General features: G+C 38.5%; 1 protein-coding gene across 5 annotated transcripts in view; it reads right to left on the bottom strand.

Moving 5' to 3' along the window:
• Positions 1-2251: 2251 nt before the first annotated feature.
• The window catches only part of LOC136874995 (zinc finger protein ZFP2), a 64254-nt gene continuing 39739 nt past the window's right edge, over positions 2252-26766 (bottom strand). For 4 of the 5 annotated variants that reach the window (XM_067148709.2, XM_067148708.2, XM_067148711.2 and 1 more), the window contains one exon: positions 6762-7591. In XM_067148709.2, the coding sequence (XP_067004810.2) occupies positions 6844-7591 (748 nt within the window). In that variant the 3' untranslated portion in view covers positions 6762-6843. Of the gene's footprint in view, positions 3106-6761; positions 7592-26766 lie in introns of those variants that run through there. The other variant, XM_067148712.2, reaches the window with a different exon arrangement.

Below are 26766 nucleotides of genomic sequence, written 5' to 3'. Positions count from 1 at the left end.
AGTAAAGTTAACATAATTACCCAACAACAACAAACAAACAAGCAAATATATGGAGAGAAAATATTACAAGAATTACTACTAGCTTAACATTCTAAATCTAGCATCATCATATACATATGTAAAAAGTAATCACATAACATGATACTATATCCCAACCCATTCCATATAGGATAAAGGACATCCGTGTAATTTGGAACATTTAATTTTGAACGTCTATAACTGTATCAACCGTAATGAAAATCTCTAAAATTTTAAACACAAAAAGTTTGCACAATGTATTAAATGATTCGGTAAAAATAAATGTTAATATTATATTCGGATTTGTATAAAAGTAATATTTGTTCTAAAATTTGTATCGTGTAATTTAGACTGTTCAATATAAACATTTGCACGTTATTTAATGTATTCTTCCTGAAATCGTAAGCAATAAAACACATCACTATGAATTTTGGGCTTCACTTTTGGCATGTAGGACAATGATAAATCAATTCATCCTGAAATTTGGTACAGTTTTCATGAACCACATTTTTGAAACTATTGCACTGAACTCAATCGTCACCATAATACTTGTCACATACAATAAAAATGTTTTATGTTTTTCTGCATCCGTAGTGAACAGTGTAACGATCACTGCTCCTCCAGAAAGCCTGCAGAATAAGAGGTGTCGAGTGGTTAGCACGAAGAGTACTCTCAGCCATTATTCTTGGCGTTCTAGAATGGAGCCGCCATTTCACCGCGAGATAGCGCCCCAGCTGTAATCACGTATGCTGAGTGTACCTCGAACCAGTCCTTAGATTCAGGTAAAATCACTAACCTGGCCGAAAATTGAACGCTGGAACTCTTGGCTGAAATGTCTACTTCTCAGTACACTTACCTGTCACAGTACAAGCTTACAAAAAGAATCTGAGTATTAAGGCAGTTTTTCTTTTCTCCTTTCAAACTAAAGTCCATTAGCAAAACAACTACCAGGAAAAAAGCTAACCTCGGCTGTCTTGCCGACCTTGCCTCAGACAGCAGGTGACAAAACTTGAACAAATATTTTTGGTCCAAATTACGTGCAGGTCCATATTAGACGGAATTCCGCTCTCCACAGACATCCCTTCTATTTTTCGAATTTTGTACTTTTATAAAATTATTTTGTTACCATAGGTACATTTCATAACTAAGTCAATAATATTCACCTCCTCTACATGCACATCGTTTCTATACCTAACCTTCTTTACATACTCCACACTAAATAATTCGAACTTATGTAAATCCCCATATACACAACACTTTGTTCATTAATGATTCCTGGGGTGTCCCTCCGGGAAGCTGTTTCTGCCTTATATACACTTCCAATTTGCAAAAAATGTCAATAAATCGATCAATCATCAATGAACTTTACTTAGAGTTGTCGCCGAACTGTTTACCTAGGCATGTCGTACATGTTTTAAAGAAATGGGAAATTTATCGAAACTTCCTTTTACAAATTTATCCAAGTCCTTTACTGATCGTCATATAAATGAATATCTGTACCGTAATGGTACATATAATTATATATATATATCTTCTGCAAGTCCTTACATATACACTCCCCTTATTCATTAATTATACCTGAAATATCCTTCCTGGAATAAGTTACTATCTTATCGTGTCAATATATATTCGTCCATTGCTATCTAAAATTCATATAGCAGCAAATTTTATTTGCCATCATGTCATCTTTTGTTGATTTTTCTCCTAAATTCAATTCCCTAGTAATCATCTCCATCACTCCTTAGCCCCGCAGCCATTCCTAAATAAATTTCTTCCTAATCTGCTTAATATTGCTGACTGCACATCATATGACACATCAGGGATTTACACACATTTCTCATGTTTTACAGGCTACACTGATACAGTACTTCACCTCCTTCTTAGTCTCCTTACTCCTGTGTTATAATATAGTGGGTCTTTACCGTTCCTCATCATCTTCTCCATGCGCCTTACTTAACGATGAGCAGACATCGGATTTCTATGCAAATACCGATATGCAGAGCTCCAAACCCGACAAGGAAGTGCACTTGAAGGCAATATTTGACCAATGATTGAGTTTAATAATGCATGTATTCAACCCTCCACCCTTCCAGCCTTAGAAATATGGCCCCGGCAAAATCCCACTGTTGTACCGGGTGATACCAGAAATGTCTTCGAGTAAAAATAACTAATCTTAGATTAGTAAGCAGGAAGGATATGAGAGAAGAAAGAACAAAAAGATATGAATGAGAATCTTTGTTGCAAACAAATTTATTAAATAAAATGAAAGAAATTTTGGTAGAGCAAAATACGAAAACAAAATTTCAAATAAACAACACCTCGCTATACAAGTTTTCTTCACTCTTGCAGTAGGTCAACTGAAACACTACTAATTATTTCATATTATATTATAAAACTGATCAGATTCGCTTAGTATTTATTCCAAGTAAGCACCAATGCTTTCATTTATTCAAGTTCAAAAGTCGGCTTAATTTCAAATTAATTCAATTTCACTCATAAATTTATCAACACAAAACAACAATCTTCTTTCATAAACTCCAAATCCAAATAAATGTAAATGGTTGAAATATATTATCACTTAAATTCATTCTGACTTCATTATAACAAATACCGCAGATATCAATTTAATAAATTCATCTATTTATTCACCACCTATCGGGTTTCATGATTATTTATTCTTTAACTTTTTCCAAGAATATAATCGACCTAGGTTATTTACCTCAACTTAATTTTGAGTGACATTGCAATCCAAACAATTATAACTACAGTTCTTCTATACATGAATTGTTTAATTGATATTGCATCATTATCTTTCCTCGTGGCTTTATATCAAGCATCTACAAACAGCTAATGTGAAAAACAAATCCGGACTGCTGAGTACATTTGGACATGACTACTATAGAATATTTCTGATTTTTGGGTTCAAACCATTAACACCACACAGACAATCAACTGGTTATATTTCACTAAATCAAACCAAACTCATAGCGAAGAGCCCTACAACTAACAGAAAGTCCCCAAAAGCATATATCTACACTGAGTCTACTGCAGTTGGACAGGACCTCTGCCTCAAAACAAGACAACCACCTGAAATTAAATCCATCATCAAATACATTAGAATTTGTGTTGAAAAAATGTAAAACAATTCACATATGCCAACAAAATAAATTCATCCATCAATAATAACCATAAGGAAATACCAAGTCCATTGACCTGGTCAAGAGTCTAAGTGATGACCATCAGGACTGTGACATTACAGTGAAATAAAAATCCATACCTTTAATTGAAGTATTGCAAATAATATTAAATCTTTAAATCTCTATGTGCTGTTACCTAAGTATTCAATCTGAATTAAATAATAAATGGCATCGTAACTATCCTTTCATCACCCTATTTCAATGGGGTTCATTCTTTAACATGAAACGCAGAAAAGTGGAAACATCTTATCTTGAAAATCAAGCACATTTATTTAATTCAAGCCTTCAGCGGTATATCTGTCAACTCAACCAATACCTCCGTATCCTTGGCAATTCATATGATGCCTCTCAAATCGTACTCCACATAACTTAGCCTCCACTGGCTTATAATCTCAATCATTCCTTCATATTCGCATTTCAAAATACACAATATCTAGCATATGATCCATATATCCACTGGTTCAAATCTCACCAGGATTTCCATTATCGTACTTCAATATTCGTAACGGTATCTCATTCCAAATTATCCTTGGTTCACTGCCTACTACTAGCGTTTTAGTTGTTAAAGTACCTAATCCCAAAATAAGCACAAAACAAATTACAAGATGAAGTATATAAGAATATATAAAGTAACTCACAGCTCATATAATTAGCCTGACAAATAAATCTATTGATGAACAAAATCTAAATATTCACTGTAATGTCTGTAGATAGTCACTGGTTCATATCCGCAACTCAATATTAATGAACTTTCTAGAAGATTATGAATATACATGCAACATGCCACTTACTATAAGTAACATGCCCAAGAATTAATAAAAAAAACTTGTACTAAATGGCTTCTATCCTTATCATAATATTCATACGCATGAGTATTATTTCATAAGATCACATGCTTATATCATTCCAGAAGACTATATTACAACCACACGGTTATGAAAAATATTTTAAAGATCACATAACATTAACACACGCAAATTATATGTACAAAATACTCACTCCCCCCAAGGCTTTAGTACTATAAATGAACTGTCTAATCCTAGCTGACCCATGCTATGTTTAAAATAAAAATGAAATTTAACCATCACATGCAAGAAGAATATATTGACGAATGTAAGTGACAGGATGGTTATGCATATGCAAAGTATATAAAATCAGAATGCACTCATCTTAGTCCGGCCTTGCTCCACGTTCTACCACAGACCATCATGGCCATCAGATTGGCCCACTGACCTCGTATTCACTCCATCATGACGGTGATGTTACCTTCTGTGAAAATTCTTCCCTTGAAATCCATGTTCATAACACAGTTCACGTATGGCATAATACACGTTTCCATGCTCGTTTGACACAAAAGAAAAATTACAATTTAATTATATTACAAATTAAACACCAAAAGTACAATCTTCTCACACGTGTACAATTTCCATAATAATTTAGTCAGAAATGTATCTCGGCAAGAGTCCACGATTCCCTGATAAACTGCACTCTAAACACGCCCCGAAGTTTCACGTACAGGCCTAATCACGTTTACAGCTGGACGCCGAACAGGTTATCGGCGCTCGATACTTAATACTTCAAATTTATGACAATTTGAGTATCTAATTCCCTTATAGGAATTATCCCGGCAGATTAAGTTCTACTTTAGCAATTTATTATTCATTCAGTCGAGAAATGACTGAGGTCCGCGTTCCTCCGATGGCGATCACACATACACGTCCCAACCATTCCAGAGTTGAAAGTGAGTGTCTTGTTGCCCGGTTGGCGCTCTTCCATCCGCGCTCCACATTTGCGCAGCTTCCGGGGAATCCCTGACCAGTTTCTCTACATCCTTCTTCCCGTAGCCACATAAATCAAATTAAAGAGTTAACCAGGAAATTTCAGTTTATTTTTTCTAACAATGTAGAGGTCTCTTTCATCTTGTATATCTTCTTGTGGATTTCAGGGAATATAACAGCACATTTGCATTGGTGTCCCTGCTACTGCATCCTTTCACACCTCGCGCGCTCCCCTGTGATTCGCTGGTTCAAAAGTCCTGCCAACTTAATTTTGGATAGCTCTGTCACCTAATTTTTACACTTCTCTCGCTAGAGTAGAAGATTCCATTGCCTCCATTCTTGTGTAATATCCGCCCATCTTGACACGTGCATTATTGGACTTATAAATTTAGCAGGCTGGATTACAAGATGCATCCGACTTCCCATATAGACTTTTCCTCACATATAATATTACTCCCACAAAATTTTAACAATTATATGCCAATGACATGAACCAATTGGGTTCAATATTTACATCAGATTAGTGCATACATTTCAAATTTCGTACTTGTGCACGTTTTCGACTTATTATACATATTCTAACCTGTTCTACAAGCAATATTAAAAAAAGATTAAGTAATTAATACGTGAACCCTTTCGGCAAGGAAACAGTTGAAAGGGCACATGCATCTATCAAGATACACTTCGAAATCATACCTGTTAAGTCAAGAAGCTAGAAACAAATGGATTGCTTCTAGGGGGACGTGAAAATTGGGCTGAAAGTTATTCCATAAAACCTCGGATAAGGAGGCTCTACCAGAATATTTAACACCTACATTCGCTCCCTAAATATAGTACTCTCCTGTCATATCCGTAGATGTAGAGAAATCTTTCTCTGCACCGATGCTAGTTTTAACAGAATAACACCACAGAATTAAAACAGAAAACATGGAAAAGACTGTTGTAGGGCACTGCAGAGGCAAAGCAGACAATAAGGACATGGATCAAATCATGCATGTTATGTTAATAATTGTCGTAACACAAAATAAGGGGCGTACAACATCGTTAAATCGTCCTTATTCCTAATAAATGCAACGATGATATAAATGTGAACATTTTTGAGATAAAAGTGAGAACGAATTCTGCAGGGTTAAATTGGCGCCGTAGATAAATTTTCTTCCTCTTAGCAAGTTGACTCCCTGATGTCAATACTGACATAATAAATGTCTCAAGCAAAAAATTATACCCGATACTTCTTAAATGTTATTGTTATTAGGTGAAACGAAATGGAATGTTAATTATATTCACCACAAACAACTTCAAATGGTAAAAACAAATGCATTGTAAAATACAATATATTTATATTTAGGTCCGATTTTGATACATGCAACTTAAAGCTCCTAAAATACGTGATCAGCTCGTGTACATGCAACATTCTCTGAGTGGAATATGAGGCTAAGTTCTTGATTCCTCACTGAAATTATGACTATTTTTATGTATCTTATTTTGTATCTTACTGAGCATATGAGTATTCATCATGAGGGTGTATTTAAAGTTATTATTATTTGGGAATATTTCAAATGTTGTATCTTACAAACTAGCACGGTTTTTGTTTGATCAATTCCACAGCGAGATGTTTGGTTAGATTATTATTTTTTATCGCTGTTATGGACAGAATTGTGTTGCGATGGAACTGCTTGCCAAGGCAAGTACAGCTGTGAAGCTTCTGCCAGTGTGAGTCTTCATGGACAGTTTTAAGGTCCATAACTGGATATTTTATAGCATTATTCAGCACTTTTTTGGCCTTCCAAAACTTATGCTTCCGAATAAGTTTCCACAGCGTAAGTTTCTGGGTGAAAGCAGCATAGCGCCTAAACTGTATGTAACCGAGAATGTTTGGTTAAGTTGTGCTTCTGGCTAAAGCTCATGCCACATATATTGCATGAGTAAGGTTTCTCTCCTGTATGCTTTCGCAGGTGTTTGGTTATAGTTTCTCTCTGACTAAAGGCCTTCGCACACGTACTGCATGAAAACGGCTTCTCGCCAGTATGGGTCCGCATGTGTTTCGTTAGATCGTGCTTAATGCCAAATCCTTTGCCACACATACTGCATTTGTATGGCTTGCATGCTGTATGCGTGTTCAGATGATTGGTTAAGTGTATTTTCAACCTGAAGACCTTCTCACAAATATTGCAGGAATATGGCTTCACACCTTTATGAGTCTGCAGGTGCATGGTCACATGGGCGTCCTGGCTGAACGCCTTCCCACAAATATTACATGAATATGGTTTCTCGCCAGTATGCGTTCGCTGATGCCTTGTCAAATGCGACGATCTTCTGAACGTTTTCAGACATATCGAGCAGATAAATTTCTTGTTATCTCTGTGCAGCCTCATATGCACCGTCAGGTTGCTCCTACTTGTGAAGCATTTCTGGCAAATTTCGCACTTGTGGCCGAAAGGTTCCATGTGGATTATGACGTGCTCAGACAGGCTGCTTTCGCTACTGAACGGCTTTTCGCAGTGATCGCAAATTAATGGACGAACCGCTGTTTGTCTCTGGAGATGTCGTCCGCCATGCGGAGGTGGATGATCTGCGTAAATCACCTTTGGGCTCGATCTACAGAGACCAATTGAAACCACGTGACCAATAGTTCAAGAGTCAACCCCAAAACAAATCTCACACAGAGGAAAGATACCAAAAATTTCACTCACTGATTTTCCATGCAAATGACCATGACATTTCTGAAGGTGAACATCATCTTCATTCAAATTCACAGTGTAGTCGTCAAGTTCAAAAGCACTTGCTTGTTATGAGGAGGTGTTGCGTCTTTTCTCACGAATGCCAAACGTCACAATATAAAGCGCGATAATCTCCTGACAATTTAGTAATGTACGAGCTCATGGACTACCTCATATAAAAAATGAACGAGGAGGAGTGGTCTACCAGAAAGATGCTCTTATATCCGGCAAACATTTATGTATTGAAATCCGTAAAAGACTACACTGTTACATAAGAGACGGCATATGCTTTGGTGTTTTTGATCTTGTTCAACCACACTGTGGTTTGTGGCAATGTGTTATTAATTTTTATAGCCCCGGTTTTCGTTTGAGAGGATCCCATTATTGTAGGTTCTAATAACGTTGAGAACATTCTTTGCCGACAGTCAGCAAGATCTGTTCAATGATGGCAAACAGTTTATAAATATTATGTACTGTGACACAAACATACTTTTACTACTTTCAGCTGGTCTGGGAGACAACTGATGATCACTAAGCATAAAGTACGAAGAGACAATGTGCAGCGGAGATGGGAATAATTTCTCGCTTGGTTTGATTTTTATGCTGTACGCCAGGGCAAGGAAATTTATGTACTTGTGAATGAACGAAGATTTAGGAATTCATGTACGACATTTTGATTAAAGTTATTAGTATTAGCGTGAGTGAGTTTTTCATGTCGCACCCACACAGACAGGTCTTACGGCAACGATGCAATACGAAAGGCCTAAGAGTGACAATGAATCGGCCTGGCCTTAAATTAAGCAGAGGCCAAGCATTAGCCTGCATGAAAATGGGAAAAGACGGAAAACTATCTTCGAGGCTGCTGATAGTAGGGCTCGAACCCAATAAGTCTGAAATGCAAACTCATAGCTCATAGCTGGGCGCCCCTGACCGCAAGGCCAACTCGCCCGGTGTTCAGTTTTCTTGGTGGAGTTCAATGAGACACTTACGGAAAGGAAATTGACGTAAGTTACCGGAACCCACGAATGTAACAACTGGTGTCAGAAGTGCGATAGTCCTTGGAAATTAGTGACCGTTAAAGATAGTATGATATAAGGAAGATCGTGTAGGGAGTGATGGCTTTGTTTTTGAACGATTTAAAAGTTGCGGAACTGAAGTGCGAGCTGGAAGAACGTGATGAGGATATTTCCGGTACGAAGGCCGTATTACGGTAACGACTTCGAGCAGTAATAAAAGCAGAACGTACGGATACAGGTAAAGATATTTTCGAAATAGCGGGTGATGTTTACATATTTGTGCAAAATTTGGAAGTTCGTAAATAGTTCAAAAAGACAATCAGAAAATTTTAGCTTATTTGAAAAAAGCTAGCGAAATGTTCTCAGAAACAAGCTGAAAATTATAGATTGGTAGAATCTAAGATAAGTGAAATTGATCAAGGACTAAAACAAATAGAAACTGATGTAGAGCGTAAAACAACTACAGAGGCCGATTTTCATCACCAGAAAATAAGTCTATACGAAAGAACAGGCATACCGCTGAATACAGAACAAAAGCAGAGAATGTGTGAAGCCACCACCTTATGTTAGTAAAACTCCATGGTCTACGTATCGAAGGGAATTTTAAGACGCAGCCGCAAACAACGGGTTGGCTAGAGAAGAAAAAGGCATTGCCTCGGATATTGAGCAACGAGGTGTTGCGTTGGATATACTCCGAGCAATTCCAGACAGCGAACAAACTAATTTCAATTCTCTGGTGGCCCGATTAGAGATGGGATAAAGACCTTCAACAAATTTAATATAGTCAAATTCTTAGGAGACGCCAGAAACGTGCCGAGACACAACAAGTATTTGATACAGACATCGCGCGTCTTGCTCCTATGGCTTATCATTCACCTACAAATGATTTCATAGAACAGCTAAAATTATGTCGAGTCCCTTTTGATGGATATATCCGCGAGAGAATTGCAACGAGCTCTTCGTCTGGCGCACCGAAATAGGATAGATAATGCGTTGGCTCGTGCATTTTAATTCAAAGCTGCTACACAGACCTCAAATCTACAGCAGCTTCGACGGCTAATAAAGAGGAGCCTCTAGACGGAAAAGTAGATGGGATTGTTTGACAACTTCCAAGGCGGGAGATTCACTGCTGGACTTGAGGTGGCCTTCGATATGCCGCTGCCATAAAGACTCAAAGTTTCAGAAAAACTAAAAAGGGCCATTGCTAAGGTGCGAGCACCGCGTGTCATCCCTCCTGCCCCGAGAAAGGTGGTAGATATCATTTCACTCGTGCGTTGCTTAGACAGTATTTTCGTCGACAAATAAGTGGTTTTGCTCGTACTTCGCTTTTGGACATCCTGGCCAAACCAACGTTGTCAAGGACACCGTAAAGGAGACCTGAAACCTACGAAAGTTTTATTGAAAACGGCAACCGAAGACCCAGTGAACACGAACGACCGGAATTAATTCTACATCGGCAAGATGTCATGACTGAATTTGAGCTCACTTTGGTTCTGAAACGGGGATGCTTGAAATTCGCAAACGAAAAAGACATTCATCGCGCATGAGGCAGTCCAAACTTTCAAACTGCGTAAACTACAGACGAGGTACTTCATCCCAGAACCGATGTGATGTGGGTCAAATGCATAACCTACAATGAGAAGTGACGGGAATTGACGAGCCCTTTACCGAACAGGAAGTCTGCCCAGCAGTATTAGAGGGAAGAGGTGTAAATTCTAAGGGACCTACTCCTATCAGAATGATGAAACTAAATGATTTCCCAGTATCATTGAAGAGAAGCACTCAGGTGGCCTGTTGTAATCCGGTATGATCCATTGTTCGTGGGGAGATCACGAAGGACACCCAGGATGTCCATCACCTTCCAAAATTAACCGAGACATCAGACATACTAAGCTGACGCAGGATCAAAAGGCCAAAGTCGAAGAAATGTTCTTCAAATATCAAGATGCCTTCGCAATCGAGAACTGCCCGCACGGCAGGGCAAGTGTCGTGAAATATTAAATAAACAACGGAAATATACAACCGATCGGACAGCATTCACGACGGTCCCTACTATCGAGGAGGCTGACAGAATTGTTTGTGACATGTACAAACATGGTGTTACTGAACCATCTACAGTAGTAATCCCTGGACGTCGCCAGTGGTTTCAGTGAAGAAAAAGGACAGCGTTCTCAATTGGTACGGGACTTTGGCACTGCACAGTTACGACTTTTGGACTGTGCAATGCACCAGCTACATTCGAAGACCGATGGAAACAGTACTCCGAGGTCTGTCGAAGAAACATGACTTGTTTACTTTGATTACGTCATTGAAATAGATAAGACTTTGATGAACACCTATCGAACCAGGAGGAAATTTTTAAGCGACTGCAGGGAGCCAACCTGAAGCTTAATCCAAAGAAATGTCACCTCTTCCGGAGAAAAGGTCAATTACTTGGGATATGTCGTTTCCAAAGACGGTGTAGTCGTAGATCCAGAGACGATACCTGCAGTAAAAGAATGGCCTGTCCCCAGAGACGTACATGAACTCCAGAGTTTTTTAGGACTATGCTCCCACTACCGACGTTTCGTGCCCTGACTTGCCAACAAAGCTAAACGGATAAACAGGACGACTGGAAAACAACTTTCTAAAGTTGTAGCTTAAAACCAACTTGACTGGGATGAACACTTGCCATTATTTGTAATGGCATATCGGTCTTTGGTCCATGAAACGACAGGACAGACTCCGGACTGTGTTCTCTTCAGGAGGGAGCTGCGTTTTCCCTGCGATCTGAAGTTCGGCAATAAACCCGGCGAGCACCAGATGGCAGGGGATGATTACGTGAGGTGTTGGAGAGAGAGAATGCGTCACATTCACGGCCTCGATCGAAGAAACACAGAATCTGCTAGTGGCCGAATAAAACATGCCTACGATGCGCGGGCTGATGAAGATGGATTCGAAGCCAAGGATTTGGTGCATTTCTTTAATCCCCGTAAGCGGCGAGGTCTGCCACCTAAATTCCGACCTTCATGGGATGGATCGTACGAGACTTTATATGTCGCATTCTTAGACTTTCCAGGGGAACGCAAAACGTGGAGCATTTGAATCGGCTAGCACAATACGAAGAAACAAATACCTTGACTAACAGGTAATCAAAGACTGGTTGCGAACTGATCCAGGACGGAACAGTTTTAAGAAGGGGGCAGTATTACGAGTCCAGGAGTAGTAATAACTCCCTCAGCTTGACCAGGAAACAAGCAACGATCGCTAAGGGAAGAAGCGCTGCTGATGATGACGCTTGTTGTTTAAAGGGGGCCTAACATCGAGGTCATCGGCCCCTAATGGTACGAAATGAAGTGACAAACAAAAAGTTCAAAATGATATACTGACCAAACTAAAAAATGTCATGAAGAGTGAATGGATGGACATGAACCCCCACAAAAAAAACAACAACACTGGACGAATCAAAAAAGATCATAAATAATAGTATTACTGACCAAGGGACCACTTATAAAGCACAATCTTGAATCGAGGATGCTTGATGTATAAAGGGGTCCAAAATCCAGGTCAAAGGGCCCTCAGTATGGTACTTGTCACTAGTAAAGTAGAACCATGGTGTGTGTCATGTACGGTACTAATCAAAAGTAGCGAAGACTCACGGTGTTCCACACCTGATGGTACTACTCACAAGAATTGTCGGTCGCACAGGTAACGCAGACCCATGGTGTTCTCACACAATAGCGCCACTCATAGAAAACGCAAACCGATGGGGTTACTCACCTAGGTATACTAATCACGGGCGCCGGTATTCCCGTGATGTTCCTCACATAGTGGGTACTAAACACAGGCAACGCAGACCCACGGTATCACTCATACAGTGGTACTAATCACAGGCAACGCCCAGACCCGTGGTGTTGTTCACGTGGGTACGATTTACGGGTACTGGAAACCCACAGTGACACTATCTCTGCTGCTAAGCACAAACCTATTGTGTACCTAATATAGTGGCAATACTCGCAAGAAAAGGCGACCCGTGGTGTTCCCCGAGTGATAGTACGAATCAAAATTAGTTTCATGGTTCTCATACAATCATATCTTGGTCGCCCCTTTTAGTCGCTCTTACGACAGGCAGGGGATACCGTGGGTGTATTTTTGTCAGCGTCCCCCACCCACAGGGGTTAGTGTGTTTGGTCCGCGAGAGGTATTTTATTTCCATCAAGTCCGCCGACAAGTTGGTTAGGACCTCCCTATCCGCCACCTGGGATGCGCCAAGTGGAAGTATCACCTCTCTCCCTGCTACGCCAGCGTAGCAGGTACGTGGAAGCGAAGAAGCAAGCAGAGACAAAATGTGCTGCAGAAGTGAGAATAATCTTTGGTCTGTTGCTGTTGTATGCCAGGGCAATGAAATGTATGTATTCGTGAAGGAAAAATGACTTGGAAATTGTTCTATGTTACTTTGATTAAAATTATTAGGAATAGCATGAATGTGTGTGTACAGTTCACTTCGAAAGTTGGTAATGATTTTTACAAGTTACGGTGTCATAGAGATTCTTACGGAAAATAAAGTGATGTATGTTTCCGGTACTCATGGATGTAACAATACGTATTATACTTGTACACTGTTACCATACCAGTGTAGCATTCTATTATGTAACAATTTGGTCACACCTAATTACACAGCTTTATTGTGCAATCAAAGAGAGCCGCCTTAAATAAAGTACAGCAGGATTATGCAAAGAAGTTCATAGTCACTACCATGTATTACATCAGTCTATGTCTTAAATCCTTTCGTTAACAGTGGCCATATACAACTTGGAAACCACTAATCCTGATGAAATCTTGGAGAATCTTAAAGATAACAAACAGATGACGGCTATTTCCCTAATTTTTGACGCTTACACATCATATTCAAGTAATACTGTAGTAGACGTAATGATGGCGACAAAGATAAATAGATAATGCCTTCATTGGTGGCAAAGTTAGGGCTCAAGGCCTTAGGTTGTAGTGTTATAATAAAACGTTCTGATATCCTGAAATATTTGAATCCAAATGCAAGCTATCATGTCCATTAATATTCTTACAAGTGTTCATTTGAAACTACAGCTAAAAGGAGCATGAAAATCAAAGCATGAACCACAATTTGATACAACAGCACATTGAAATGCACCACAGTGTCTCATAGAAAATATCAAAATATGCACACAAAGCAAATTACTGCTCCTATGGACAAGAAACATAGGAACTACAAGCTGACAAATATAGAATATGAGTGCACATAAGGACACGAATCCCCATGCAGATAAGTCCAAACGTGGGTGAAAGCTGTACATTGGCTAACTAACAAGTGCATTCAGTAACATTTACATACTGGAAATAGAGCACTCTACCCAGCTCTGGCAGTTCAAGTTCAGTAAAAATCAAGGTCGATAAGTAATTCGTGTTCTAGACATAAACATCTTTCACAGTGAGCACATTGAATGAAGGCTGCCATGAAAGTCAGTGCAGACGATAACGCTATTTTATTTGTGATGAATCGTACCATAATTTTAAGTGGACCAAAAATAATGTATCCGCTGGTTACACCCATCCAGCACAATTTGCAGGGATCAGTTTCTTGTGAAATTCAACACCATCTTTATTTCCTGTCGTAGAATCAACCAAAATAAGAAGTCTATTTTTGTTGTACAAATCAGGCCATAACACATGTTCCAGGAACACTTTCAAAACCCCTTTTCTCATGATTGGTGATTGATAGCATATGCTTCCACACTGGGAATTTCATGTGTCATGCTTGCTGGAAATTTCCCCACTGCGTTCCGAGACAATAACATACATGTGTGGAATCTTAGTCCATTAAAATTACATGCATTATCATGTATGAACAGGTCGTAGCTGCAACTGAACCCTGCGAAAAAAATCGTCTTTGCTCACTTAATGGTGAGAGTTGTCCTAGATGTAAATCTTCACGAAATCTTTACTCATCTGCAATAATTATCTGTTCTGGTGTAAAATTATATTTATCAACGACACTCCATACTTCGAATTAAATTGAAATAAGAAATAATGTAGTTCAACCTATTCAATAAAAATAAATAAGAAATGTAGTACCACATTTTCAGAAAAACAACCCAAACGGCAACCACAATACGTCAAGATTCTTCACACCCTCAAGCACACAAACGTGCTACTTATAACAGCCTAATTATTTGTGCCTTCAACACCATTGTGTCTAAAAAAGATTTAAATAACGAATTGAACACCATCCGTACTATCGCTAAATTTAATAGCTTTAACATCTCTTTCATAAACCATATCATCAACAAATTCAAACACCGTTCTAAAACTATGATATCAAAGGACAAAGCCAAGCCCACTGCATTTTTCACTTTTACATTCACTCAAGATGCTTATAAAATAACTCATGTTCTTAAAAAACACAACATGAAAATTTCTTTTAGAACCAATAACAGAAATCTTGATAAATTACACAACTCTAAATCAGTAAACAAATCTAATGCTTTTTCTAATTCCGGAGTATACCGATTCAAATGTAACAACTGCAGCTCCTCATACATAAGACAAACTGGCCGCAACTTTAACATCAGATACTCCAAACATATCAACACCATTAAATACAACAGATTCTCTGCTATAGGGCAACACATACAAGACTCCAGCATAAATTCACCAATATTAAAAAAAGACAAATATACTTAAAATCATTAACAAAGGCCCCCTCCTAAACACTACTGAAAATTGTTTTATTCACCCTGACCAATACTTCAACCCTAATTTCAATTTAAATGACATTTCTGAAAAAAAAACAATATCCTATTTGACTTCCTAATTATTCTTCTCAAATATTCTAAATTTCGAAACACAAATTCAATTTTCCATGCCATACAAAGTTCCTACCCATGTTTTCTACCGCCAATAACCCACCCTAAACTACCACTCCTTTACTTCCCTATCTTATCCTTTCCCATCCTCTTTTAACTTCCAGCCCTTTCATCTTCCCTTATCTACTAATCCTCTTCCTTTATTAACTTATTCTATCTTTTCTTTTCACCTCTTTTCTCGAAGAAAACCTACTTTCCGAATTAAACTGCATATATTATAGTGCCACCTGCATTTTGGGTCTTTACTTTCAAATTTAAACTCACGCCTTGCGCTGCCTTGGACTACCTCAATTACGACCTAAATTCTTATCTTCAAGAAGTAGCGCACTGTGCATATACGCTTTTCATGTTTCCGGAATTGCGCTTTTTACCATTTTTTTCTTCACAATTGTTTTTTACGTCAACTGATCTAAAGAATTTACAAGATCCCAGTTACACACTTCAATTATATTAAACTGTATTATTTATATATATACACACACACATTTTCACAACCGAAACAATTACAGACTGGTTCATCAAGCTATTCACCGAGATCCATCGGCATTTGAAAGCACAGTGCCGGACATTGAGTGTGCTGCGCTGATCTTCAGGAGCTAGCAATTCCGCTTCAATCAAGCGGCTCGTCTTCGACTTCTTCAAAAATTTTTGGACTTCATATTCAATAAATTACGTTGTGACATCGCACCTGATAATATATGCAAGCTGGCTCACTTAACTTTTCACCTCTTCTTGTAAACATTATGAGACAGTGCCGAACTTTGCGTGTGTTGTGCTACTATTCAGAAGATCCGCCTTACTTCTTATAAGTGACTGACTTTCTACTTCTAGATTTTATGATTTAAAATTGCACAGTCCAATCCCCAATAACATATTTCGCCTCTTCAACTGTTTTTGTGAAAGACTCACTCTTTAATTTTTTATTTAACTATGTATTGTTTTTGAATTTTATTCGGCTGATGATCCAGATTGGGGTTGAAACCGGTACCACTTCTGCTTGTAATTAAATAGAAATGTAATACCATATTTCTTATTTATTTTATTGAATAGGCTGAACTACATTATTTGTTGTTTCAATTTAACTGTGATCAACACAGAACATCATGACTTTTTTAACTTTAAATGCACGAGCTAACCAAGCTAAACATAAAGCCTTCTCTTACATAGCCTAAAGATCAAGAGTGCTAAATTGGGAAAAGATATCGACTTCCTACAACAATGCATCTCCTATAACCTTACGCCTAAATTTCTTCAAGGATATGTCAGAAAAACCCATTCTTCTCCTCGACGTTAAAAACTCGAAGAATAACCAACAAAATTTGGATGAAAAACAAAATCCGTTTCTTATGCAAGAAAAAAATCATTTTTTAAATAACAGATTATATAAAACACACCTAGAAATTGCTAATCATCTCCCAAGTGCACAATGGAACTTCTTCCTAACTCAAGTTGATAATAAATTATTTCATGTATTGTCAATTACGCAACAAACTCTTGAGAAAAAACTTAACATTCTAAAGAACAATTCTTCTTCACATAAATATCATATAAAGAACATTAACACACCTTCCAAAACCACTGAACATTTCCATCCTCCCATTGTCAATTTATTTAAGACAAATCTGAGTGATGATGAAAACTTCATTCTTACTAAGCGCCTCAAACACAATTGGCCCAACCTCAATACTCTCAATATAGCCATCAATTTCATAATTGAATCTGAAATAGCCATTAATAAAATGCCAACGGAAGAACAAGATGAAATCAGATATGAAGTAAAAAGAAAACTTTAAAAAATCTTCATTAATAATAACAAAAACACTTCCCTAAATCATAATCATAATAATAATAATATTAATAATTTAATTAATGACAATAAACACATTTTAGATCTCAAAAAGGAAATCAATGACATTAATCATCATTACCAAATCTGATAAAGGCAACATCACTGTCATAGTGGAAATCTTCAACAACTCTTCTTTTTTATAGTAAAAAAAGGACCCAACCACTAAAATCCAACGCCTGCTCAAACAAACCTTTGAAAACACTCCCTTTCTTCTGACAGACCAAGAAAAAACTACATTAATAAACATGAACCGAGGCCTACCCACTGCCAAAGCCCTTCCAAAAATTCATAAAACTATCATTCCGATCTGCCCAATAATCAATTACAAACCCAGTCCCTTATATAACACTTCTAAATTCATCCAAACATTTTTACTAAAAAATTATCGATTTTCAACCAACAAAAGTCTATGCCTCATGGGTGACGGACGTGCGTAAGACAGGCTTCTCAGTTTCAGTGAATTAGAAGGTGTTATTCTACAGGGAGCTATATAATAAGTGGTAAACGAGTGTGAGATACAGTGTTGAATCAAACCAGTGAGTATCAGTCATTGTAATAATCAGTTCATCAATATTAAGTAGTGATTTCTCAGGCAACACCAGTGACCCGACCAGTAGTGCCAACCGCAGCAGTACCAAACCTGTTGAAGAGGCAGTCACCAGGATACTAAACGAAACCATCAGCTTTGGTAAGTTCCTTGAAAAGATAGTAGCCGCCATATCGGAGCGCGACTGAACTCGTCATAAAGGAATTAGAAAAATCTCTCCCGTTCAATTTTGAGATTGTGGCAGAATTGAACGCAAAACTCGAGAGCAGGGATAAAGAAATCTGTGAGATGAGGGAAGACTTTGCTGCAAGATGTGACTCACTGGAACAATACAGTAGAAAAGTTAACGTTAGAATTTTAGGGGTACAGGAAAGTGTAAGTGAAAATACGGACGAACTTGCGGTAAATGCTTTTAGGGAGATAGGCGTGAATGTGAATTTGCAAGACATTGATAGGAGTCACTGAGTTGGACCTAAATCTTCAGGGAAACCTCTTCCAATCATTGTCAAATTCACATCACATCGATCAAGGCAGGAAGTGTTTCGCAATAAGCGAAAATTGAAAGGTACCCCAGTAACTATTCACAAGGATCTAACCTCCACCAGATTGTCAATTCCTAAGGCTGCTATACTACGCTTTAATCAGGGCAATTGTTGGACCTCGAGTGGAGACATCATTATTAAGAAATCAGATGGCAGTAAAATTCGAATTAACCGGCTGAGTGACATTCCTAAGGACAGTGACAGCAGTTAAATGTAACATTTCACTGAACTGAGTGTACCGAACTGAATGTTTTATTCCTAGATTAGTCCATATTTATTTCTCTCAAGATCGCTAAATTTTATCTTAGAATAGTTTAGTGAATTATCATTTATTTTCGTTTAGTTTCGTTGAAATTTCTTTTTGCAACTATTTATCTATATATTTTACTAAATAATTGCATTTACTTTCTTATTTCTTTATGATTAATTATTGATTTAACAACTTTCAATTTAAATACTTTTAATTTTTATTTTATTAATTTAGACACAACAACCTTAATTTAGTCGCACTTTAAAATAATAGGTAATTCTAGGCACAGTTGATTATATTCCTGCACCCCACTACTTCAGTTAACGTAAAATTCCTCCTAGCTCTTTATGTTTATCTGTACATTTTGTTAACTCTCATTGTTCCAAGTTGGCAAGAGTTACAAGTGACAAAACAAATTCCTCCGATGTTACTAGTCGATTTCAACAGCTACCCTATGTCGCCTCAGACCAGCTACCCTCTCCCGTCCTTCCGCTGTCCCCACTCTCCTCACCCTCTAGCGCAAACCTTGACCAAAGTACCGCTAGTATCCTCAAGAATTTCGTCTCGCAACACCCCAGAGCCCTACTCGTCTGTCATATAATCGCGCAAAGCATATAAGCAGCCAACCGAATGGACGAGATTGTAGAAATATTCACTCCACCTGTTTTTCATGTCCTGCTGGTGTCTGAGTCATGGTTAACAGATAATAGCCAGTCTTCTTTGTGTCATCTTGAAGGCTATTCGCTTCTGAGAAATGACCGCACTCACAAACGGGGTGGAGGGGTATGTGGCAATTTCCTAACTAGCCTCAAACCTAAGTTGTTAGGTCATTCACCAGGCAGGTATGAGAGAAAACCAGAATACATGTTCGTAGAAATAACAACGAACGGGATTAAAGCCCTTGTAGGAGTAGTTTACAAACCTCCGAATACAGGTCACTTAGAGGATTTTGAAGCTGACTTTACTAATTTACTGCCAGACTACCCCCACACAATAATTATGGGAGAATTCAATACGGACTTAACTGACGCAACTTCTTCCGAATCCACACGACTAAAAACATTGTTTCAAGCCTATAAAATAGAAATCTTACCTCTCCCTCCGACTCACCATACATCTCATTCGCACACACTATTAGATCTTATAGTTACCAGCAACTCAGACAGAGTTCTCAATGTTGGTCAAACCTATGTACCTGGTATATCTGCACATGACGCAATATACATCTCGTATAACCTCCGGCCACCGAAACCCTCCCAAAAATTTATCACCTATCGACCATTGAAAAATATAAATAAAGATAGACTCTTAGAGGACGCAGCCAAAATACCCTGGCATGACATAACGAACTATAACAATCTAGACGACAAAGTTGACTTCTTTAATAGCAAAGTAACGGAACTGTTTGACGAGCATACCCCAAAGCGGCGAGCGAGAATATCGAAAGGACCCTCTCCAGGGTTAAATGACGAAGTTAGACAACTAATGAAACAAAGAGACTGCACTCACAGACAGAAAAAAAATGACCCTACCGTACGAAACTTTGACGAATATACGAAGTTATGAAATAAGACAACACAACAAATACGAAATGCTAAACTGTGACACGCTTACAGTTTAATTACACCTGACGGTAGAACAGCGACATTTTGGAAATCTATTAATAAGCTTGGACTTACGAAGAACAAGAACAGAGAAGAAATTACAGTACCTCTCAAGACTCTTAATGAGTACTTTACTGCTAACTGCTCTGCAGTACGACCTGACAACAAACAGAGACTTATGAATTATTACGGTACACACCCTACCCCTGACAGAGAGAAATTCTATTTCAGTCACGTGACGCCCCTCCAAGTCATAAAAGCAGTCCTAAGAATAAGCACGAAAGCAAAAGGAATTGATGACATTAGAACTGACATGGTCAAACTAATTCCTTATTGTATATTACCAACCTTAACTCATATAATCAATTTCTCTCTTCTATACTCCACATATCCAACTCTCTGGAAGAAGGCTATTGTGGTACCTCTTCCGAAAAGTCAAACGTCTTTGAACGAGGGAGACTATCGTAGCATGAATTAAAAATTTTAACAAGTGTCTACCTATACGTACCATTTTAATGTGTTGAAACTTTTTAAGTGTTATATATTGTGGCCTGTGTGTTTTAATATGTTTTACATACACATGTTCTATTTTGTAACTTTTTACCCTGACTACTGATATTTTAATTATATGCTATTGTATACATTTCCATCCCCCATTAGACATCCGGATGCCTAATACAATAACAACTTGTGAATTGTCTAATGGCTGAAACAAATCATGTACTAGCTGATGATGGCCGTTAAAGAGCCGAAACCGGTACTAGTTTAATCTATTAAAATAAATTGTGTATTGATTGTTGGAAAAACACATTTCTTATCTAAACTAAAGATTTTGCAACAACTCTTCTTTTTCTATAGTAAAAAAGGACCCAACCACTAAAATCCAACGCCTGCTAAAACAAACCTTTGAAAACACTTCGTTTCTTCTGACAGATCAAGAAAAACCTAAATTAATAAACATGAACCGAGGCCTATCCACTGACAAAGCCCTTCCAAAAATTCATAAAACTAACATTCCCATCCGCCCAATAATCAATTACAAACCCAGTCCCTCATATAAAACTTCTAAATTCATCCAAACGTTTTTACTAAAAAATTATCGATTTTCATCCAACAAATCTATCAAAAACACTTCTGAATTAATCGACAAATTAAAGAACTTTGACATCCAACCAAATTTTTCTCTCCATTCTTTTGACATCGTGAACATTTATCCTAGTATTTCAGTTTCCAAATTACTCCCCATAGTAAACAACAATTTAAACAAATTCAGTAATCTGAGTAAACTAGAAATTCAAGACTTCATGTCCATCATAAAATTGGTTCTCAACAATAATTATTTCACCTTTGATAACATCATTTACCAACGAGATGGTTTAGCTATGCCCTCACCAGCTTCAGGCATTCTAGCTGAAATATATCTCGATTCCTTAGAAAACACAAAAATTAATAACAATAATAATTTCTCTAATATCCTCTTTTGGACCAGATATATTGATGACATATTAAAAATCTTAAATGAAGAATCAACCAATGCAGCCTCTACACCTCTTCTTCTTAACAACATTGACCAAGTCATCAGCATAGGCCAGACTGTTTACTACATTTCCACCTAAATGAATCCCTCCCTGCCATTTTATACCTTTCAGCAGATGATCCATGTAAACTATGAACAGCAAAGGTGAAAGATTACAGCCTTGTCTAACCCATGTAAGTACCCTGAACGAAGATCTCATTCTACCATGAATTCTCACTGAAGCCCAATTGTCACATAAATGCCTTTGATTGACTTTAACAATCTACCTTTATATCCATAGTCCCCTAGTATGGCGAAAATCTTTTCCCCCGGTACCCTGTCATATGCTTTTTCTAGATCTATGAAACATAAACACAACTGCCTGTTCCACTCGTAGCATTTTTCAATTATCTGGCGCATACTGAAAATCTGATTCTGACAGCCCCTCTGTGGTCTGAAACCATACTGGTTTTCATCCAACTTCCTCTCAACTACTGCTCGCACCCTCCCTTCCAAGACGCCAGTGAATACTTTGCCTGGTATACTAATCAATGAGATACCTTGATAGTTGTTGCAATCCTTCCTGTTCCCTTGCTTATAGCTAGGTGCAATTACTGCTTCTGTCCAATGTGAAGGTACCTTAATCTTACTACTCTATGCAGCCATTTCATCCTTGCCTTCCCACTATATTCACCATCTAAGGCCTAATTTCATCTATTCCTGCTGCTTTATGACAATGGAGTTTATTTACCATCATTTCCACTTCCACAAGCATAATTTCACCAACATTCATCTCCTCCCCATGAGCTTGGCTGTTCGCAACACCACCAGGAAGATATCCTTTTACATTGAGAAGATGTTCAAATTACTCCCTCCACCTCTCCAGTGATTCCCTGCGATCTATTATCAGTTCACCTGAATTACTCAAAACACTGTTCATTTCGTTTTTCCCTCCCTTCCTAAGATTCTTTATTACTGCCCAGAAAGGTTTCCCTGCTGCTTGACCTAGCCTTTCCAGGTTATTACCAAAATCCTCCCACGACTTCTTTTTTGATTCAACAACTATTTGTTTCGCTCTGTTTCTTTCATCTACGTACAAATCCCTATCTGCCTCAGCCCTTGTTTGATGCCATTTCAGATAGGCCTTCTTTTTACGTTTACAAGCTGCTCTCACTTCATTACTGCACCAAGATGTTCGCCTTTTCCCATCTTCACACACAGTTGTTCCTAGGAATTCCCTTGCCGTTTCTACTACAGCATCCCTGTATGCCACCCATTCTCTTTCTGTATCCTGAACCTGCTTACTGTCTACTGTTCAAAACTTCTCACTAATCATATCCATGTACTTCTACCTAATTTCCCTTGCCATGGAGATTTTCTACCCTTATTCATTTGCAGACAGATTTCACTTTCTCTACCCTAGACCTAGAGATACTTAGTTCACTACAGATCAGATAGCGGTCTGTATCATCGAAAAAACCCCGGAAAACTCGTACATTCTTAACAGATTTCCTGAATTCAAAGTCAGTTAAGATATAGTCTATTATGGATCTCCTACCCCAAGCCTCCCATGTGTAGCAGCGAATTGCCTTGTGCTAGAAGAATGTATTCGTAACAGCTAAACCCATACTAGCATAGAAATCCAGCAAAACGCTTCCCATTCCCATTAGCTTCCATATTTTCCCCACATTTACCAATCACCCTTTTGTATCCTTCAGTTTGATTTCCAACTCTCAGATTGAAATAGCCCATTAGCACTATTCTATCCTTGCTGCTGACCCTGACCACAATGTCACTCGATTATTCATATAACTTGTCAACTTCATCCTCGTCTTGACCCTCACAAGGTGAATACACTGAGACAATTCTCGTCCTAATTCCTCCAACTGCCAAATCTATCCACATCATTCGCTTATTTATGTGCCTAACAGAAACTATGCTGCGTGCAATGGTATTCCTAATAAACAGCCCTACCCCATACTCTGCCCTTCCCTTTTTAACACACATCAAGTACATTTTATAATCTCCTATCTCTTCCTCGTTACCTCCCCTTGCCCATATATCACTTACTCCTAGCACATCCAGATGCATCCACTTTGCTGACTCAGCCAGTTCTACTTTCTTTCTGCTATAAGCCCCATTAATATTGATAGCTCCCTATCGAATTCCATTTTGTTTGCCAAGTTGTTTCCAAGGAGTCCCTTGCCTGTCAAATGGGAATGGGACTCCGATACTCCTGTAGGTCCGAGGCTTGCTCAAAATGTTCCGAGATTGCTAACTTCATGAAGCAGGATGCTACCCTACTTGCACATAGTCCAAGTGAGGATCTCCTCAAACGGATTATCGACCACTGGTCGATTGTATAGTCCTAGCCGCCTGAGCACAAGGAGAGCCATGACTCAGAATATGTCCGAGATGACCACTCCCATTCCATAGCAACTGGTATCCTGACTCTCAGGACCACTTACTAGGCCACTCAGCCCTTGCCCATGGTTCACGAACTAGGACTAGGTTAGTTGGATTCATGTAATTGGTAGGTTGAACCATGAGAATAGTTATGTTACGGGTATTAAAAAAGCTACAAATTGATTACTGCCATGGGTCATATTAAGCAGGTTAAAGTCCTTCACACTAATTATTTGCCTGGAAAGATAGTAAATGTGTTCAGAATTCTCACACCAGGCAGTTTATTCATTAGAGAAATTACCACTTTTTGCCTATTAATATTTACTTCTACAAATGTAAATTCCAGATAAGTTCGAACACCATGGGATGACCTACATGAAATTTGGCTCCTTAGGTCATGTCTACAACAAACTGCTGCCCGGCCTCCATGCATTCCATCACAAAAATCATAATGTTTTAGATCATATCGATCAATTTCAAACATGGAGGATTGTAGTTGTACTTCCTCTGAAAACAATAATCTCCACCACCACTACCTTTAAAGGTCAGCAAGCTTTCAAAAATGCAGAGTTTTTCTGTGTAGTGCTAGAATTTCAAAATGATGCATGGCCACACTTCAGGCTGTATGAAGGTGATGAGAATGCTTGTTTCAAGGGAGTACCTCCAGAGAAGGGAGAGCCCGGACAGGAGAGATTACTGATACTGCCAATGCTAAAGTCATATCCAGGAGCACAATACCTGTCTAGCTCAATAATGAGAATTCCAACAGGTAGGTCATTAGAGAATGCATGATGTTTAAAGAAAGCTACACATCTAAACTTCCTTGACAATGAGACAGTTGACTACCACTTGCTGGCACTTGCACACACATTCACATATTCTTAAGAAGTCAATAGCAACAATTACAATAAACATTGCCTTTATTGCTTGTTGATGAACACCTTCTAATCTGCTCATATTTTCTGTTGTCGTTGGGTGCCAAGAAGGAAGACCATATGGTAGCATGTGCCGTACCTAAATAAGCCATTCGTAGGGCTTTACTTTTTCCTCCAGAGTGACAGGTACAGACAAAACCTACAGTAGTGCTCAATATCCTTTGCACTTCAATTCCTCTACAGGCTTATTCCAGTGTATATTATCCGTAACATGAATACCGAGCAGTTTGGAGTTAGAAATTGGTAGTTGGATTCGATGTAGAGCAGGCTGGTTCTAGTGTGTTTGTCTAGCTCTGCATAATCTTACATATTTATATTTCTTAACATTCATACACATTTCATTTATATCACACCATAGAGCTATACTATCCAGATTCGATTGGAACTGTACCAGATCATCATTATTTTCATGTCTCTGTAAATGACTGTGTCATCAGCATAGTATGCCATAGTCAAATTTACACAATCCAGTAAGTCAAGAGCATAAATCAGGTACAAGAGGGGCCCAATCACACTACCCTGAATTACTCCAGAAGTAATTGTGTTTTGGTTTGATTTGGCTCCTCTGTGCACAACACACTTCGTTCAACCCACCAAGAATGACCTCAGCCATGCCAGCAGTTTACCCTTAATGTTGTAGTTGTCAAGATTTAACAGAAGTCTTTGATGTGGCACCTGGTCAACAGCCTTGCTCCAGTCCAGAGCCACACAGTCTATATGTGAGACACCCGTCTACTCCAAAGAGAAACGCCAGTCATCAATGACTTTTGTGAAAAAAGGCTATGCGGAATTTTCCAGGAATGATGCCATATGGGTTTGAGATCAATAGGTTTCTCTCCTTGAGAAAATCTAACATATATAAAACAACTAGACATCCCATACATTTATAGACCCCTGATGTTATCGAAACTGATCAGTAATCATCTACATGTTCCTTGTCTCCATCTTTGAAAACTGGGTCCACATTGGCTTCTTTCTATTCCACAGGCAGTCCTGGTATTCATGGAACGAATGAAGAGAGTGCACAGAGAGGGCGCCAAGGTGGTTGCATAGCTCTTGAGAATTCTTGCTGGCACTCAGTCTGGCCCAGTCGCTGCACGTGGTCTTGTTTACAGAAGGCTATCCTTGACTTCACTTTTTGAGAAATACAGATTGGTTAGAGGGAAGAGAGAAGTAGTTGTCCTTTAGTACGGCGTGTTCTCTTCCTCAGTAGGGGCTGAGAAGTTATTAAATTTCCTGTTGAAGGTGCCTGCAATTTCTTGTGGTGTAGAGACTCCATACTCTTGTTTAAATACTGATGAAGCTCTGTTGCAACCTTTACTTCTGAGAAATGCCCACCGTTCCATGGAGTTGGTGTTGAGACCATGAATGTAAGAATCACAGGAAATTCCAATAGATTGTTTAGCCTTGCTTTTATCCAGTCTGTACTTCTCCCACTGACAGTTGATCGGGTTTCTTTTCCATTTTTAATACAGGCGGTTCCTCATTCGAAACCCTTGTACTGTCTGCT

This window comes from Anabrus simplex, chromosome 5 (assembly GCF_040414725.1).
Source record: "Anabrus simplex isolate iqAnaSimp1 chromosome 5, ASM4041472v1, whole genome shotgun sequence".
NCBI classification, from domain to species: domain Eukaryota; kingdom Metazoa; phylum Arthropoda; class Insecta; order Orthoptera; family Tettigoniidae; genus Anabrus; species Anabrus simplex.
The sequence above is the reverse complement of the archived record's forward strand: the minus strand, read 5'-3'. Positions and strand labels throughout refer to the sequence as shown.